Below are 19,066 nucleotides of genomic sequence, written 5' to 3' on the forward strand. Positions count from 1 at the left end.
CGTCGATCCTTCTCTCTCTAACCCCCATTGAAATTCTATGTCGCTTGTATATCGAACGAAATTAGAGGAAGAGAGAAGGAAGGTAAAAAGAAAAAAAAAAAAGAAAAAGAAAAAGAAAAAGAAAAATAAAAAGGAAAAGAAAGAGAGGAAGGAGAGGAAGGAGAGAAATAAATTGACGGAAAGTCGAATACGAGAGAACGGAGAGAGCCTAATGATACCAGCAAAACATGCACTTTCCGCGATGAGTTGAGATCATTACTTTACCTTCGGGGAAAATATACGTACGAATTATCATTTCGTTACTTTTCCTTTTTTTTTTCTTCTTTCTTTTTTTTTTTTTCCTTCCATTACAGATCCCGTCTATTATCGTCAATTTTGACAGAAAATATACTTAAATGTATAATAAAGGTATGTGTATGAATGTAAGTATTATTTACGGTTAGGTGTGTCTCTATGTATTTATAGAAAATTATGTACTTTGGACGAGTCCTCATTTCTTAAGTATTTTTTTGTATTGAAAAAAATAATATATAAAGCACGTGTATTTATATTGAGGTGTATTTTTTTTTCTTTTTTTTTTCGTTTTCTTTTTGAAAAATTAGGTATATTCGTTTATTTATCGTTATGTGTGTTTGTTTGTATTTAAAGAAAATGATGTGCTTGGATGAGTCCTTATTTCTCAAGTATATTTTTTGAATAGAAAAAATCATAGACGTATGGATGTATGGATGTGTATAAATGAATATGCATTTATGTATACTTATTTATGTTCCAATGTAAATTTATGAAAAATTAGATGCATAAACAGTTAGGTGTTACCCGTTTTGCAAGTATTTTCGAATAGTAAACAAAAAAATAATAAAAATAATGGCATACGTGTACATGTACGTATGAATATGTATTTGTATTTATGAAGAATTAGGTGTATAAACAGTTAAGCGTTACTCGTTTCTAGTTTCTCAAATATTTTTATAAAAACAAAAAGGAATAAATTTCTATTAGTACGCTAAAGAAATATCGGTATATTATTTAAAAAAAAAAGGACAAAAAAAAACAAAAAGGAAAGATATTAAATAATTATTTTTACAAATTTGTTATATACTATTTATTAGAATCGACATTGTTATCTACTCCCGGTAATTCTCTAATAAACGACGTAATCGTAGTTAAACAATTTACTTGAAAATAAGTAAATAAATTAACAAATTTTGGAAGGAATTTCAAATTCGGGTCGAGTTCATTGTCCTCCTAACCGAGTTTACGATTATTCACGGTATCTCTTAGACTCGTAATTTGGATAAATGTAAATTTATGGATACCTTAAAAAGGACTTTAAAAAGATTAAAACAAAACAAAAAGAAAAGAAAAAAATCAAACAGACGGACGAGTCGTAGTTAACGAGATATTTTCAAAAACTTTCTTTGAGAATGAAATCGCGTTGAGTTAGCCGCCATTTTTCCCGTTTGCGATGTCTTCGATAAAGCAAACCAAGAAAAAAGAAAAAAAGAAGAACATGAAGGTGGAAAGAAGAGAGGAGGTAAAGGAGGGACAGGACCTCCATCGGAGGATTATGACGCGGTCGCGAGTTCACCTGACCGACAATTTACGAGCTGACATTTTTTACTCGTTCAGTCCCGTATCGGCTTCAAGATCGGCCCATAATGAGCCTTAACGATCGCCTTAGGAGAAAAAGAGAGAGAGAAAGAGAAAGAAAGAGAGAGAGAGAGAGAGAGTAAGGTGACGACGAGTGAGAGGGAAAGGGTAGGAAGGTGCGTCGAAGCGCTCGAAGCACTCCTCACGAATCGAGGGAAAAATAAATACGTGGATTCAGGGCGTGCGTGCACGCTACCGAGAGGTAGAAAGGAACGAAATCGATATAGGTAAAGGTAGGTAGGTAGGTAGGTAGGTAGGTAAGGTAAGTACCTAACACCGACTTATCGAAAAGTATGTATGTGTTATGCGAAACTATTGCGCGCGCGAAGAACGTGATCTTTATCTAACAAACGTTAATAAAGCAGCAGCACCCTTTCGTGATTTTCCGCCTTCATCGTCATCGTCTTCTTGCAGACGACGAACGACGAAAAACGACTATCCTAGATATAGATCTCTCGTTTCCGAAAGTAGTGAATTTTTAACGAGATATCGCTGCCACGATCCTTTTTCCAAGATTATTTTAACGAGAGAAAGAAGGAAGGAATTGAGAGTTAGGATTAATAAGATGAGTGAACAAAAATAGCTTTGGGATAGTTAAAATGATGGAAAGAGTCGATGACGTTCGAGAGGAACGTCATTTGAATGAGAGACGGATAATAACGTGAGAGGCGAGAGACGAATAAGAAGAAGAAGAAAAAGAGAAGAATGGGAGGATGAGGAAGGTGAGACGAAGAAAGGCAAACAGCATGTTCCCTAGTAGTAATCCTGTTGGGTGGGGAGAGACAGAAGGAAGGAAGGAAGGAAGGAAGGAAGAAAAGAGAGGTGTACGAAGAAAAAGAGGAAGATATCAAAAGAGAGGAGTAGGAGAAAAATAGTGGCTCGGTTGTTGGAAGGGGGAAGACAAAAAAGAAAGAGAGGGGAATTAATAGTTGCGGTGGAATAGTGGTGGGCGGTATTAAAAAGTGCGAGGGGCGGAGCTAAGGGCAAGCTCGACGAATAGGCGCACGATTAGATTGAGTGGTGGGGATTGAACGAGCGTGATCAGCGCAACGTTTCGTCAATCGGCCGGCAGGTGTCGGGCAAGCGAACAAGCGAACGGGTGGGTTGCGTCAAAGTGGGCATGGCAGTTAATAGGCTACGCCCGGTAACGCCCATTGTCGACCCACCCGCCGTTAGCTCGGCACAGACGCGTCGCGGCAACCAACTGGACACAAGCGGCACAGCCCGGATTGACGGCGCCGCACAACGGCTCCGTCGAAAGCACCGTCTACCAGCAACTTCTAGTACGGTAGAGTTTCTCTACCTTCTCTCTCTCTCTCTCTCTCTCTCTCTCTTTCTCTCTCTCTTTACCTATCTCTTTCTCTCTCTCTCTCTCTCTCTCTCTTTTACTGTGTTTCTCTTTCTCTCTTTCTCTCTATCTCTCTCTCTCTCTCTCTCTTTCTCTCTTTCTCTCTTTCTTTCTCCCTCTTTCTCTTCACACTGCTCTGTCATCGTCTCATCATCGTCCTCGTCCGCGTCCTCGTCCTCGTAGTCGTCGTCAATATCGTGTGCGTTCTCGTCGTTGTTGTTCATCGACGATTCACTAACTGGTCGGCCGTTACTTCGATGGTGTCGTCCTAGCCAACCAACCGTACGTTCGTTCGTTCGTTTACTCGTTCGTTCGTTCGTTCGTTCGTTCGTTCGTTCGCTTTCCCTTTGGGACAGAAGAGTAGAGTGCGTGGTTCTACTATTTAGTCGTGTCCAGGAGTCGCGTGAGAGAAGAAGAAACCGTGCGTCGTCGTTTCAAAAGAAAACGCAGTGCGTGAGTTGGTCGGCTACAGCTACTACTGTTACATTGACCAATGACAACAACCCCGTCGTGAACAAAAATAAAAAGGAAAAAAAAGTTTCCTTTCCTGTTCTTGGGCAGATAATTTGTCAAGCTATTCTTAGTGACTGCGGGAGTTTCCTAACTGTTTTTGACATATGTTACGGGACAAAACCATCGGTTTGTGTTCCATCGATCGTTCTTCGGACTATTCGAAGAAGTTTTTCTAAAGTGGGGAAAAGCAAAGGGAGAGATGGACAGGAATATTCGAGCGAATACGAGACGGATACTTAGTTGTCCGTCGGAATGGGAAAAGTCGAAGGTAGAATTTTACGCCTGAGGTAGAAAGTGGAAATGAAAATTCTATAGACGGAGAATAGTGAAGAAATTTGAATCTCGTCGAATGGTGATCGTGTTATCTACGTAAGTTTTGGGTAGAATATGTTCCTGGACGTATCAATGCGTTACGGATGACCGGTGCATTAGTGACGATAAGAAGAAGAAGAAGAAGAAGAAGAATAAAATAAAGCCAACAACAACGTTGGAAATAATTGTACGAAAAGAGATATGAGTGGAACCAAAGTTTAAATGAACGATATTGACAGGAGAAAAGCGTCTCGGATGGACGAGCAGGGATGTTAGACGAGATAATCGAGTCAAGTTTGATCGATCTAATTCAATAAGATCATTCATTAAAAAATGTCCAACACGAGCGTGGAATCCTCGTCGATAATGGTGGAGGCAACGGATATTCGAGAGATGAGGCAGAATCAATCGCGTCTCGAACAGGAGACCGATGAAACGGAGAAACGTGATCAGGATAGATGCGGCGAGAACGCGGATAGTGATTGCGAAAGCGACACGAGCGAGGTGCTCAGCGTCGGCAGCGAGCCAACACCGGCGAGCGTAGTTGGTGTTAGAGTTTGTACCGGTACAAAATACGGTGATCAGGAATCGGCTAGCAGTCGAGGTGAATTTAGAGAGGAAGAAAATACGAGGATATCGGCGACCCCCTCGCCCTCGAGCTCGACCAGTTGCAACGACAGTTACTATCATCGAACTTCCAGCGGTGGCGGTGGTGCACACGTTTCAGCTCCGAGTCCTTTAGCTTACAGTCAAGCACCGTCATCACCGACGGCTTCCTCAGTCAGGTCACCAGCATCTTCTTCCGCCACAGCATCCTCTCCTGGTCGACCGGAAACTTCGGGGCAAGAACCGATACTCCCCAGGTATCAGGTAACCGGTGGTAGTCACCAACATCTCCTACCTCGATATGCCTCCAGGGAAACTGAAATTCCGGATTATCCGAGTCGCGTTCAGCACGGATTAACACACGAGATAGTTTATCCGAGCGTAGAAAGACTACATCGTACACCGATAAGCGTTCCTCTGGTCACCAGGTTATCCTTGTCACCACCGTCGGCCATGACGGTAACCGGACTTCAAGCTACCACGCCGACGATCCTTCATCCGAGCGCGTGTAGAGACCCTCGAGAAACAAGCAACTCCCTGATGCCGCATCCTGTTCAGCATCTACATCATCATCCGAGCGCTCACGGTCACTTGCATCAAAGTTCTCAGGTACAGCACGTGCCGGCTAACGCCTCGGTCCATCAGCATCAACATCATCGATTATCCGTCAATAAGATACTCCAAAGAGACGAGTCTTCATCGCCGACGGCTAGTGCAAAAGGGCCAGATGAAAATGGTCGAACCGTGGCTACTTCCAACGGTGTTCAAAACAACGCAAACGGGAATCATCACAATAATCACAACAATAATAACAACAACAATAATAATAATCTACAACATCAAGCGAGTCTGAAATTTAGTATAGACAACATATTAAAAGCGGACTTTGGTAGGAGGATAACCGATCCGATTTCTTTAAAAAAATCAAGACCTAAGAAAACTTCCTCGAGACCTATAGATCTTACTAAAGACTTTTTGGAATCGTCTTCCGAAGGATCGGAAAGGAGTACTTTGGAAACTGTTACGACCAACGCAGCATCGCCCACTGGCGTTCCTGCTGGTGTACCTACAACTAATCCAACTTCCAATCCACCCGGACCACCTTCTTCCGAACCAGGCAAACAGATGCTCTGGCCAGCCTGGGTCTACTGCACGAGATACTCCGACAGACCATCCTCTGGTGAGTTTTATATTTAATCTTTCATTCAATTCTTTATTATCGACTCCCTTGACAATACATACAAATATTCCTCAAATCCAAATCGAAACGATCACCTTTGCAAATTAAAGAATATAGGAGTAAAACACATTTAGTTACATATTGCAAATTTTCTTAAATCTATGTTTTTCATTTTTACGAATTTATATACAATGTTCTTTTATAATTTAGTGTTTATAACTTCGAATTATGATAGCAGTATACTACAATATATTTAAATTAGACAAAAATAGTATGTTTGTAGCGTCAAATTAATAATGTTTACTCATATTTTTGGCAAGTTTTATCTCCGAATTTTTAAATTGTAATCGAATCGTAAACACGTCTCGTTCACAATTCATAGAAAGTTACGTTTCCTAATTGATTAAAATACTCAAAATCAATTTACCGAAGTTTCAATCTTATACTCGTTTTAACAAAAACACATTAATGATTATTAAATCCAACGGGAAACAAAACTTTACACATTAATACAGACTAACCCTAAACATATTTCCTCTTAATATCAACAATCGCGGTGCGATCAAACAATTCCCAATTAAATTAGAAACAAGAAAAAAAACGTCATTCCTTTTGAAGAACCGGATGACAATTAAAATAAAAAAAAATTCCCATAATCTCAAGCGAACATATTTATACCTCTGGACCCTTAAATTGTTATCGGATCGTGTCTACGTCTCGTCCATAATATATAGAAAGCCACGTTTTCTAATTGGTTACGATACACACAATCAGCTACTGGAGTTTTGCGATCCGATCGTTATCTTCGTCAGATCCTTCTTGTTCTTTTTTTTTCTTCTATCCCTCTCTCTCTCTCTCTCTCTCTCTCTCTCTTTCTCTTCTCTTTCTGTCTATAACTCTTTAATAAACTTCAGCCGACTCGTTTGGGCTACCAAGTTATATACACACAAACACACGCATACTTAAATACAAATACATGCATACATATATACATTTATCCATATCTACATACCTAAGCCTATTACATCGCGTGGCTGTAATTTCGCGAGGATGGATGGTCTTTACGAGTGACACGAGAAAACGTGTAATTACTTTGACTACTCGACTCAACTCGACTCGACTCGACTCAACTCAACTCGAGACTCACGGAGTGGCAACTTGATGAATAGCAGAAACGTTTCTTCGTCGCGTCTCTTTGCTCTTCTCTGATCTACGTTTCGCGCATTGTCGAGTGAACAATCGGTTAAAGTGTTAAACGTTCCTAGATAAAACCTTTTTTTCCACCATTCACCAAAATTTTCTTACTTTTTTCAATTAAATCTCTCCTCTCATTCAATTGAATATCCTTTTTTCCTTTTACTTTTCCTTTTTTTCTTTTTAACGACAGTAACTTTTAATACACGACAGGTTTTCTACTCAATGGGATTATTATTAACGTTTCTCCTCGTTCGTGGTGTTGTTAAGTTGGTAAGATAAAATCGATCTTCAATTACTCGCCGAGTTATACGGATTATCGCGATTGGTTGAACGTGAAATAATTGCACAGTTTTAACTCTTTAACCGTATGTAATTTCTCTACGTTTATACACAATGAATCATCTAACTTGATTACCTCGAATAATTTCTATAATTGTGGAATTGATAAACTTATTTTTTTGTTTTTTTTTTTAGGAGAGTCACGTGATATCAAAAAGGACATAATACACGATTTCTTGTTTTTTTGTTTTTGTTTTTAAGTTGATCTGTCCAGAATTCGAAAATTACCTTGGGTTTCTCATTTTTCTCTTTCTTTTTTTTTTTTAAATAGAATATCCTAGTTTTTTAATCACAATTTCCAAGTAAAATAAATAGTATTAAAAAAACATATTTATTACAAATTATTTATTGTAGAATTTAGATGTTATTCGAGGTAATCGAATTAAGTTTTTTCATTGAATATATAACAAAATTCCATATATAGATAAATATTGTAATAAAATATAAGGAAAGATAGATAGAACGTAACAAACGTAGTAACGATCTTTCATCGTTAAAAGCAGATAATCAAATTTATATTTGTGCAAGGCTTAATTTTTTACAACGCTCCAATTTTCAATTCGTTATGTATCCTTTCTCTAAATCACTCGTGTATTTATATCGCGTACCCGGCTCGTTAGGTTGAAAAGCATGACTTAACTTTAAATTTCTAAATTACTGTTATTGCTCAATTTTGAACCAATTCTAACAATTGAAAAAATACACACATTTATAAGTATTAATCAATGTGTCGCAGGGGGAAGTTGGACAAAGTAAGAATTTAGAATGTTATTTCGATCTTATTGAACGTTTCGTCCCTTCATCAGGATTTCTTCAGCAACTTGATCGTTAAAGTTCAGAATCTCTTATATATTATTATAAAAACATATACATTCTTATATTTTTGTAAACAATAAAACTGTACTTAACATCTATAAATCGTTGTATCATAAATTGTTATATTTGAATACGTAATTAAAACAATACTGTATTGTTTTGCTGAAGAAGTCTCGATGAAGGGACGAAACGTTCAATAAAATCGAAATAACGTTTTAAATTCTTACTCTGTCCAATTTCCCTCTGCGACACATTTATTAATAATTTTATTTATGGACGTGATGAAGAACTAAGTGATTTATAAGTATTATATTTGCAAATTTTGAAATTTACCTGCCAGCTTAAGATAGCCTAGAATCTTTTAAAAGTTTCGAATTATCTTACAATATATATATAATCTATAAATAGACACACAGACACACCACCCATATGCATACTAATAATATAAGTATACCAATACAAGTATTGTATACCAAACTATTAATAAATGCAAATAATATATTTATTAAAACGATTAAATTTAATCACTATAATTGCATGTAACTCGTCATAGTCCGTGCCAAGTTCATCGATATCATCAGAAAAAAAAACTGATACACGTTGGTGGGAAAATTGTTTCAGTGGTTGTAGAAATACTTTCTCGCGTTTAATCACGAAAGTATTAATGGTACTTGTATTTGCGTGTATATGTGTAATTATGTGTATATGCGTATCTTTATAAAGGATATAGTGTTGGTAGAGCTGTGATAGGAGGATTGGTTTACTCGGTGTCGTCGATGATCGTTCGAGTAATTAGCCGGAAGGACTATTAACAATTATATGTTTGTAATTTGATGATTCGTGCGCATAATGAGAGGATTCTCTTTGCTTGAAAGCCGACACACTCGGACACTTACTTCGAGTACCCATATCGCGCCTTTCTTACGACCGTAATTCGCAATTAAAGTTGTTTTGCAAGAGAAGGGAGATGAAGTTAAACGTCTTCTACGAGATCTTTCAACGTATGCTATATAACGCGTCGAATACAAAAATAGAAATCAATTGAATTTTATTTTATTTTGTGTGTTATCTCAAAGATTGTTGATCATTTTTTCATGTTTTTTGTATTTTTATTTTTATTTAATTTTATTTATATTTCGTTTGCGTTAATAAGTGTAGAGTTGAAGTTTTTAGTGATTTATATTAAAATAAATAATATTAATATTATATACTTAGGGATTTTTTTTCTTACAGATTATTATTACTTTATATTTAAGTAAAAAGAAAGTTTTGTATATATTTTAATATATAATTTTTATTTAAATAATATTTAATATTGTTTTTTTTACTGCCTAAATAAATAATAATATTTGAAAAATTCTAACTACATATTTATTTTCTAAAGTTAAATATATTCCTGCATTTAGGAATCAAACAGAAATAAATAAAAAAAGTGATTCCATTTAAGTTTATTTTATTCATTCGCGTTTTACAACTTGAAACACGTCGATGATTCACACGCTGTTACGATCTTTATGTTTTCTCTTCCTGAAGGAAATATTATTAAGTAGGAATGAATCTTGATAAGGTTCCTCAACAGTTATTCTATAGTATATCGAGTTTTTTAGAATGATGAAAGCAATTATGACGATAGTAAAATTGTTTTACATTATCAAAGATAGGAAAGGAAAGATAAAAGGAATGATAGAGCGAGAGAGCGAGAAAAACGTTCGTGTATTTAAATGCAGAAATAAAAGTTTATTGACCTCGGTTGTTAAAATATAAAAATCATCTTTCCTAACGACGACGTATTAATGATACCTATTTATTTAAGAATTATCATCCTGATTGTATGCTAGTATCAATATGTTTTAGATACATGTGTACGAATTTATGTTCGTGCGTCGGAACTGAAAAAAATATTTGCAAACGAAACTGGGAATACCCTGTGTATAAAAAAATTTTTTTGTTAATACAATTATTCAAAACAATTGAAAAATATACAAATTAGATACACGTGTACGAATTTATCAGTTCGCACGCGTCTTATATTATAATGGGCGTTTAAGATTAATTATTTAAATCCAATTAAGTACGTCATTAATTTAACGCTCTTAGAGAAATTGTTCTTTTCATACTTTTTTTCTTGATCTTTCTTTCTCTTTCTCTTGAGTATGTTACGGATCCACCAAATTAGCATCGATCGGACTGTAAACGTCTAATCGTGATTTATGGCTCAAGGGGAAACACAAGATCGCTGATTTGTTCGAACGAACACGTGTATCATACGTAAGGTATATCAATGCTATATTATATGAATATCTATGCAGTTATGTGTTTGTATGTGTGTGTTTGTGTTTGTGTTTGTGTTTGTGTATATGTAGATGTATATTATACTGAAGAGATTCTGGCAACATCATCGCACAAACGTCAGGACTTGTCAAGCAACGAAGTACTTAGAACGAACAGGCGTGTGCCATTGTACTCGAGTTTATCAACGATACTCTTGTTAAATAGATGATTTATCTACTATTTGGTTAATTAAAGAATAAAAAGAAATTACAATTGAAGTGAGATATTTATTGTTAGAGAAACAATTTATGATTATTGTTAGAGTCATTGTTTGAAGGTACTCATAAGAATTAATTTAATAATTTTATCTATTAGGGGTGTCATTTTAATTACAATATATTATTTTATATTCTCTTTTATTGGTTATTTATTATTATTAGTTTTGTTTCTTAAAGGATTTTTTTTAAATATGTTTAATTATTGAGAAACATCCAAGCGAGACATCGCAAAAACAGCAATTGAAGAAAATGTTTTTTGCGTTTTTACTCGATCGATCATCGATAATTATGTATTCAAATTTCTGGTTATTTTGTGGAGGAGGAAAGAAAGATGTAAGGATGGTTAAAAAGTGTTAGGATAATATATTCAAAGAAATTTATTGAAAAGTATGATATAATTATTTTGTAATACTCGATTTTATTCGATAAATATAAAAAAGAAGAGTTTCTCAAGAGAAATTGAAATATTCGATATAATTCGATAATTAAAACACAATTAATTCCCAAATAATATTTTATTTGAAAACAGAGTTTTAAGAATAAAAACATAATAATATTTAAATAAAATGATTAGATAATTCTCTTAAATTTCGAATATGCAATCGAAACGTTTGACAACGTTAATGTTACCAACTAACAAAGTCCAATACTTGGAAAAGATAATAAAAAGTATGTTAAAAAAGAAAAGAAAAATAAGATCGTTATATTAAGCGACTATGTTAAAGGTATCTAGTCCTACATAGGTAAGGTAATTGGCATGGTAGCAGTTCAGTGCGAGACTGACTCGAAAGTGAAGTTTGTGCCAATTGTACGAGTTCAGTTTCTATCAGACGATCGTTCCTTGGACATTTACAGATAGACATATATACATAGCTCTACACACACAGACACACACATACATAAAAGGAGAATAAATATAGAGATAGAAAAAGAAAAACAGTTACACACATACATACGTATATGATTATACATATATTACTCATATACATATATGAATATGTACACACATTACATATACACGTATATAAATACATACATTAATCAAATACATACAATACACATAAATATAAATTATATATAGCAAAGGATAAATAGAAAAGTACATAATATGTAGAAGAAAAATAGTTTGGTTTATAAAGCGCGCGTATCACAGAAAGTTAGAGCGTCGACTGGCAACTAATGACAGAAAGATCGTTCAGAGTCCGATAATGAGGGTCACGACTAATGGACGGTCGGACGTGCACAGAGGAGCGCGTTTAAGATTTCAGTAAGTGAATTTGTAGCCGATCGCTATCTCCCTGAGTATAAAGCGCCTAAGAGTGAAAGGCCCGCAACAAGTACCTACTTACTTACACTACCCTAGTAGTACTCAACTCGATTCAACTCAAGCAACAAATTCAACTCAAGCAACTTAACTGAAGCAACCAAGTAAGCAACCCTGCCTTAAGAAACGATCTAAATAAAGTAAATCGCGATCTTGTACACCAAAAGATCCCTGATTATGATAGGAACGAAATGGAGAAGAGAACTAAAAGAGAACAACTTGAGATTATTATTACTTCATCGTGGTCACGTCCTACAGAATAAGAATAAGAAGAGAAGAATAAGAATAAAAATAAGAGGGAAAGAGAAGGAAAGAAGGTTCAAGACTTTATGTAGATCGTTCAGAGAGATCATGAATCTCCGGAGTGAGTGTAAGTGATCGAACATAAAGCTTTCGCGAGAGTACTAAACGTGGGAGGTTGAAGATCGCATCTGCTACAGGAAGTTGTTTGTCCTTCTCCTTTAATCAAACGAAATCACGATCAGTTAACTAGGCCAATTTCCTTCTAAACTTCGGATCGAGTAAACGTCCAATGATTATTTCATCTTCTTATTTTCATACCCTTCCAACCCCCTGCCCCGCCCCACCTCAAATAAGAACACACGTTTAAAGAGTTCGAAGTTTATCAAATGAACAAAATCAAAACGCACTCTAACAATGAATATAAATTCGTTTCACACATTGTACTTAAACAACTATTTTATTGAAATTGATTTTTGTTTTTTACATTCACATAAAATAAAACGAATAATCCGTAGGAGAGAGGGATCATCGGTCCCTTAATGATCGTTCTTGAATGTATATTATGCGTGTTTATTGTAAGAGATGAAAAACGAAAGATTTAAGGGCCAAACGAGGACCGGAAGTGGACCTGTCGTTAGCGACAACTACATGATGGACGCGTACTTAGGTTAAACATATACATAAGTATATATATACATCTGTTGTACATAGATATTACCAGATGAAGGGACAGGATCGTCGGTTTACTCTCTCTCCCGTAATTGTTGTCCCGCGCGCGTGCGCGCACGCGAATGAGTGAGTGAGTTAGTCAGTGAGAAACTTACGTGGGTGGGCAACCTCGTGTCTCAGATTCTTCGGGCACACGAGGTACATTCCCTTAACGCGCTCGACGACACGTGGCACGGTTTAAGAAAGATTTGGTAAATTATTAGCATAATACATACTTGGATTTTACCTCCTACTTCTTCTTCTTCATCTTCTTCTTCTTCTTCTTCCATTTTATTTTACATCATTTCAAATGATTCCCATCAATGTGATGTTCCTTATTGAAATTATTAGACTTACAGTAATATATAACACAATTTTAGGTGTATTCATTCGGAACATGTTATTGATGCAAATGATTAATTCAATACATTATCAAAAAAGAAAAAAAATAAGATTTATCAATCCTTAATAAATAAAATCAATCCTTTCTATTCATCGAATATTTAGAAACATTAGGCTGACAGGGACATCATAAATATTTGGGTATCTAAATTCTGAACATTTTAATATTGCAAAGGATCGTTCTTTTACCGAAAAAGAATTCTAACGGTAAAGGGAGCGGATCGTTGGTAGATAGATACACGCAAACAAACAAACAAATGTACATACACATATACACACACACACACACTAATGCATGTATATAAAACTACCAACAAGCTGAGAGAGATTCTGTTGTCGGCCGATCGCGTAACTCCGACATTGAGACAAGAGCTCGGGCGAGCTCGGTGACGAATGACGTTGTACGGACGGTGGCGAAACGAAAGGAACGAAACGGAACGGAATGGAACGGAACGGGAATACTTTATCGAGAGGAAAGTCGCAACCGGTCGAGCAACTTTATGGATCGTTCAAAAAGAACAAATTCGACTGAAGAAGTAGAAGAAGAAGATGAAGAAGAAGAAGAAGATAAAGAAGAAGAAGAAGAAGAAGAAGAAAAAGATGAAGAAGAAGACGAAGAAGAAGATAAAGAAAAAGATGGTGGGAGGCAAAGGATCCAAAATATTCGATCACAGTGATCACGTGCGATCGTTAGCCAGTAGTCAGGTGGAAATTTGTTGCTCGAGTATCACGCAACCGATATATACTTCAAGCAACGTAAAAAAATGCGATGGGGGCCCACCCACACTAGCTGAAAAACCGGCCGATCTTCTTCCTTCCGTACGACTATAATTTATCCTGAAATGACTGACTGCTCGTTAGACTGTTAGAAAGAAAGAGAAACAGAGAGATAAAGAAAGCAAAGAAAGAGAGAGAGAGAGAGAGAGAGAATTTGGTGTGCGTGAGATCGACCCTTTCTGTTGTCTCGAACGATTAGTATGTATCCTTTACCGTATTCTTTGATCTTTCTATCCTTCTTTACATATTTTTCTGTCTTAAACTTTTTCGATAGCAAATAATTACTTGGAAAAGAACAAAGAAAATTGTAATCTTCTATAATTCTTTTTTATCTTTGCAATTTTTTCTTTTTTTTTTAATGACAAAATCGCAATTTGTGTCCAATGTGAGATGACAATTATTATACATATGTGAAAAATAGTTTAATTATTTATATAAAATTATTGATTACTGCGTAATAATAGTATGCATATTTTATATATATTTATTTTACGAGGAGGTTTTATTATTTTTAAATAATTAATGCCAAATGGAGATACAAAAAGATGGTAAGAAATTTTAATATCTCAAAAATACAATTTACATTAATTTAGAAAAAGAAAAAAGAAAAGGGAAACTAAAAATAAACATGTGCGTGCATTGAACTCACTTAACCCAGCTAAACGGGTTAAAACAAATCAAATAAATGCCAATATTGAAGGTAATAATTTTCCATTAATTTAACCAATCGCTTATTTGTATCTAATTAATTTCAATGGAAATAAATCATCGAAATTTTTTATTTGTTCAAACGTTTACGGATAATAATCACGAGTTTTCGAAAGTCGTTGATCAATCATTTTCAATAAGTTGAAGGAATCGTTAGGAATCTTTCTCATCTTCGCATAAACTTGGTATACAGTTGAATATCCTTCATTCGAAGGACGAAGAGGGTAGTACTTATATGCACCAACCTAACCTTACGCGTTAATTACTTTATCAAAACGTTAACGTACATGTATGTACAATCTCGTTCTTAATTCATCCGACGGCCGTTTCAATTACCTTCCATGCACCTTCCTACCGTGCATTAAGATATTAAATGAAATCCATAAATTTGCGGAACGAGAATCGATTAATCACATGATCCTATCTCACTCTCTTTCTTTCTCTCTCTCTCTCTCTCTCTCTCTCTCTCTCTTTCTCTTTCTTTTCTTCTTTCTTTCTTTCTCTCTCTTTTTTATGTTAGTTTTATTTTTCTCTTTCTTTTACGTATGTTTATCTTCTTCTCGAGAATGAGTTTTAATTGAAGGACCAAGTTCATTCTAATTCGCTATGTTTATCATGTTCGTTAAATTAATTATCTTTTAAATGATGCTTACTCTTATCGTTTATGTATTAAAAAAAGGAAGATAAGGAAAAGAGAGAAAGGGATAATAAATATAATCATTTTTGATACGAATTCGCGTATCGTAGAAATAAAATTTTATATATTAAAAATGACTTTATTCTAATTAACTTTATTCGCCACGTTATTGAAATTAATTATTATTATTATCTTTTAAACGATACATACTTCTTTTTTAATCGTTTATGCATTCGAGAAAAAAGATAAGATAGAAATAGATAGAGAAATAAAATGCTCTAATGATTTAAATTTGTATCGCAAAAATAAATTTGAAATGGCTAAGAGAAATTATTCATTTAATTTTGTATAATATATTTCAACTTTCTGAAATGAATATATTGCAATCTTTTAAACGATACTTCTTTTAATCGTTTGTGAATTCGAAAACAAAAAGATAAGAGACAAGACAGATAGACAAGAAAAGAAAATTATTTTTAATATGTATAAAAATAAATTAGAAACACAAGAAAGAATTAAACGTGCGTGTGATTTTATCAGCTAATTTGTAAATGGCAATTAATTTCCAATAAAACGTTTCGCGATAATCATTTACTTTGTCTCTGACATTATTGAAGTATCTTTCTCATTCCTTTTCTCTTCCTCTTTTTCTTCCTCTTCTTCTTTTTCTTCTTCTTCTTCTTCTTCTTCTTCTTCTTATCTGCAACTAACTAGTCACCAGACACGAACGTCATAATCACCTTTAATTACTCCACTAAGAGTGACATTAATCCGGATATAAACTTTGAGATTTCGAACGATGATTATTACTCGATGTGATCATAGATAAATACTTTAATAGGATTACTAATCAATTATCTTCATATGTATTTACATTAATGATTTCATGATGATTCTTATATTCTCGAAAAAAAAAAGAAAAAATGCATATGGATATGTAGTTTTCAAAATTATGTAAAAAAGAAAAAAAGAAACAGGAATTAAATATACGATTCACATTAAATTAAAAAATAAACGTACATTCGCGTTTGGAGTTTCAATCAATTAATAATATTACGTTTTTTAATTACCGTAGAATCTCTATTAAAAGTTTCATGACATTTTATTCGCTCGTTCATTCAAAAAAACAAAATCGACAAAAAATTGTTAACAAAATGTAACACGCGCGATGCATTTAATTTTAAAGTAAAAAAAAAAAACGAGTATTCACCTTTAATATGAGATTAAAATTAATGATCTGTATATTAAGTATCTGTAATACACTCGTCAAATTTATTATCAATTTTAATACGTTTCATTTTTATTTTACAAAAAAAAAATATTACATACATAGGAAAATGTATCTAAAGTAAAAAAAAAAAGAAAAAAAATGCAAACTGGAATGTGAGTAAAATTTGAGTAAAATATACGATTTATTCGACTAACTATATAAGTGCAAATACTACCGAGAAATGAAAATGAGAGAAATGTGTATATGAGGTTTTGAAAGGCTTGGAAACGTTTAACGGATATCTGACGAGTTCATTAATAACTCTTCGTTGGTAGGTGGATGCCCATAGCTCTCTTCAGCTATTCACGCGCTTAATTGATTCTCTTACGTAATTACTGTTAGACCCTTCTTTCTCTCTCTCTCTTTCTCTCTAATGTGCCTGGAATCTTCACATCTACCTGTATACGTCCTTTGGAAAATAGCAAAAGTTTGTAACTTTGAAAAGAGAGAGAGAGAGAGAGAGGGAAAGAGTGAAGATAAGTCGAACGACGTGTATTCTGTGTATAGTTCATTAATTATACGTTTCCTTGGTGGTATGCCTATTAAAACTATCGACGTTGTAACGCAATAAAAGTTGTGTCGATTGATAAGTCTATTTGGAATTTAACCATAACTCAAATGTCCCTTTCGTATTTTTTTCCTACTCTATTTCCTATTTTTTGTTATTTATTACCAACAGGTTTATTAATTTTAACAAATATTAATAATAATAACCATCTTGTTTGTAATGTTGATGAAGAATATGTTTATCAAAAAAACGAGACAACCACGAGGAGACTGAAAAAGTTTTGAGCCTATCACGGTATGGAAAACCATAAAACTGAACTCCTTTCCGTGTGTTAGGCTCAAGATTTTTCTGCCCTTCTCGTGGTAGACTAAAAACTGTTTTCAAGATTAATTCTTTTTCTTGAATCAAAGTGTAAACATTTTAGTTTTCCATATGAAACGAACTGGTATATGAGAATGCGTGTGAAACTTTTCTAATTCGTATTATTTTTCTTTTTTTTTTGAACACTTGAGTTGACAGTATCCTACAACTGTGTAGAATTTAAAACAAAATCAGTATCCTGCCAACTAAGTTCTTCCCTTCTAAATATAAAATAAAATATATTTTTCAATGTTCGACGTATGTTAGGTTCAAAAGACAATTGTTAGATATCGTGTTAGAAAAATAGATTCAAAGCAGTTAGTTAGAATTAGGAACACCAAGGAGAATGCCAAACTGATGGTATAAATGTTAGACCACCCTCGATCGTGTCAGGAATTCGATTCCGACATGGTGTTAGACTTGATAGTATCGAAGGGTTCGTTTTAATGAATCTATGGGGTCAAAAGAGAAACTTCCCTTTAGGATATCGGGAGGAGGATCAGGGTGGGGGGAGGGGAAGGGGGGGGGGTAACTTGGTACTTCGAAAAGCTCGTTGACAGCTCGTGCATGCGAAGAATTCGAGAGGTTGCTTTGGAAAAATCATCGGACCCTTTTGCTCTCGATTTAAATGTCCCCTCTAAAACTATTATACGATCCGAACGTGCGTGATGCAGTTTTTTTTTTCTTCTTTTTTTCTTTTTTTGCTACGAGCTAATGCAATAGTATCCTTTAGTCAAGGATAACTTCCTCTATCTATATTTTTTCTGTTTTGTTAAATTATTTTTAATAGAAATTAAATGATTTACTGAGTGTTAGGATCATTCGATGAAATTCCTATAAAAATATTCCAAATTTATATAAAAAGATAATATCTATAAAATAATATATTATAAAAAATGGAGGCAACGTAATTAAAAAAGAAAAAGAAAACAAAGAAATATGAGGTGTGTCTCTATTCCTAAATATAATGAAATATTCTTAGATATATATATTTAATATAAAGTTAGGTTGTGTGTTGTTCTACTTTCCACATAGACCGAAAAGTATAAAACATTGAACAAGAAAGATTATTTGCTTTAGCGTATTGCAGTAAAGTGTAGAAGTGAACTAGTGAATAAAAAATTGATATGTCGTCGATATAACCCGGTTAGAGGAACATCGTGAGTAAGGTACAATGTAAAGGTACAGGTCGATCATCGACCCTACGACCACGACGAAGTCCAACCAAGGCACCGACAGCTGTACGCTTCTATGCATGAACGCACGCACACACATATACATACATATATATGTGTATCTCTATATAACACACACGGATATAAATATCCCCCTTGTCTTTACGTAATAACCGAACGCCGAGTGGCTCGCGTGATCACCCATACCGAAATTTATGGGGATATTTTTCGATAGAGAAATTCTCTCCGCCATATTTGTAGAAAAATTTGTAATTTAAAAATTTGTTCAAAATTTATCAAATCATTTCTGTATGATTATTTCAGCATACTTTATTTTTCAAAAGTTATCTCTTCTCTTTTATATATTATTTTATATTATTATTATTATTTTTTTTTTTCTAAAGTTTTTATTTTTTATATACTTAATCGCAAATAAAAATG

General features: G+C 34.3%; 1 protein-coding gene across 1 annotated transcript in view; it reads left to right on the forward strand.

Annotated features, from left to right (window-relative positions):
* The first annotated feature begins 3,076 nt into the window (after window positions 1–3,076).
* Window positions 3,077–19,066, forward strand: part of LOC106783720 (homeobox protein invected-like) — a 75,327-nt gene continuing 59,337 nt past the window's right edge. Inside the window, exon 1 of the mRNA XM_014742510.1 lies at window positions 3,077–5,612. Within this exon, the coding sequence (XP_014597996.1) occupies window positions 4,160–5,612 (1,453 nt within the window). The 5' untranslated portion in view covers window positions 3,077–4,159. The remainder of the gene's footprint in view (window positions 5,613–19,066) is intronic.

This window comes from Polistes canadensis, unplaced genomic scaffold (assembly GCF_001313835.1).
Source record: "Polistes canadensis isolate GaletaPanama2010 unplaced genomic scaffold, ASM131383v1 scaffold_24, whole genome shotgun sequence".
Lineage (NCBI taxonomy): Eukaryota > Metazoa > Arthropoda > Insecta > Hymenoptera > Vespidae > Polistes > Polistes canadensis.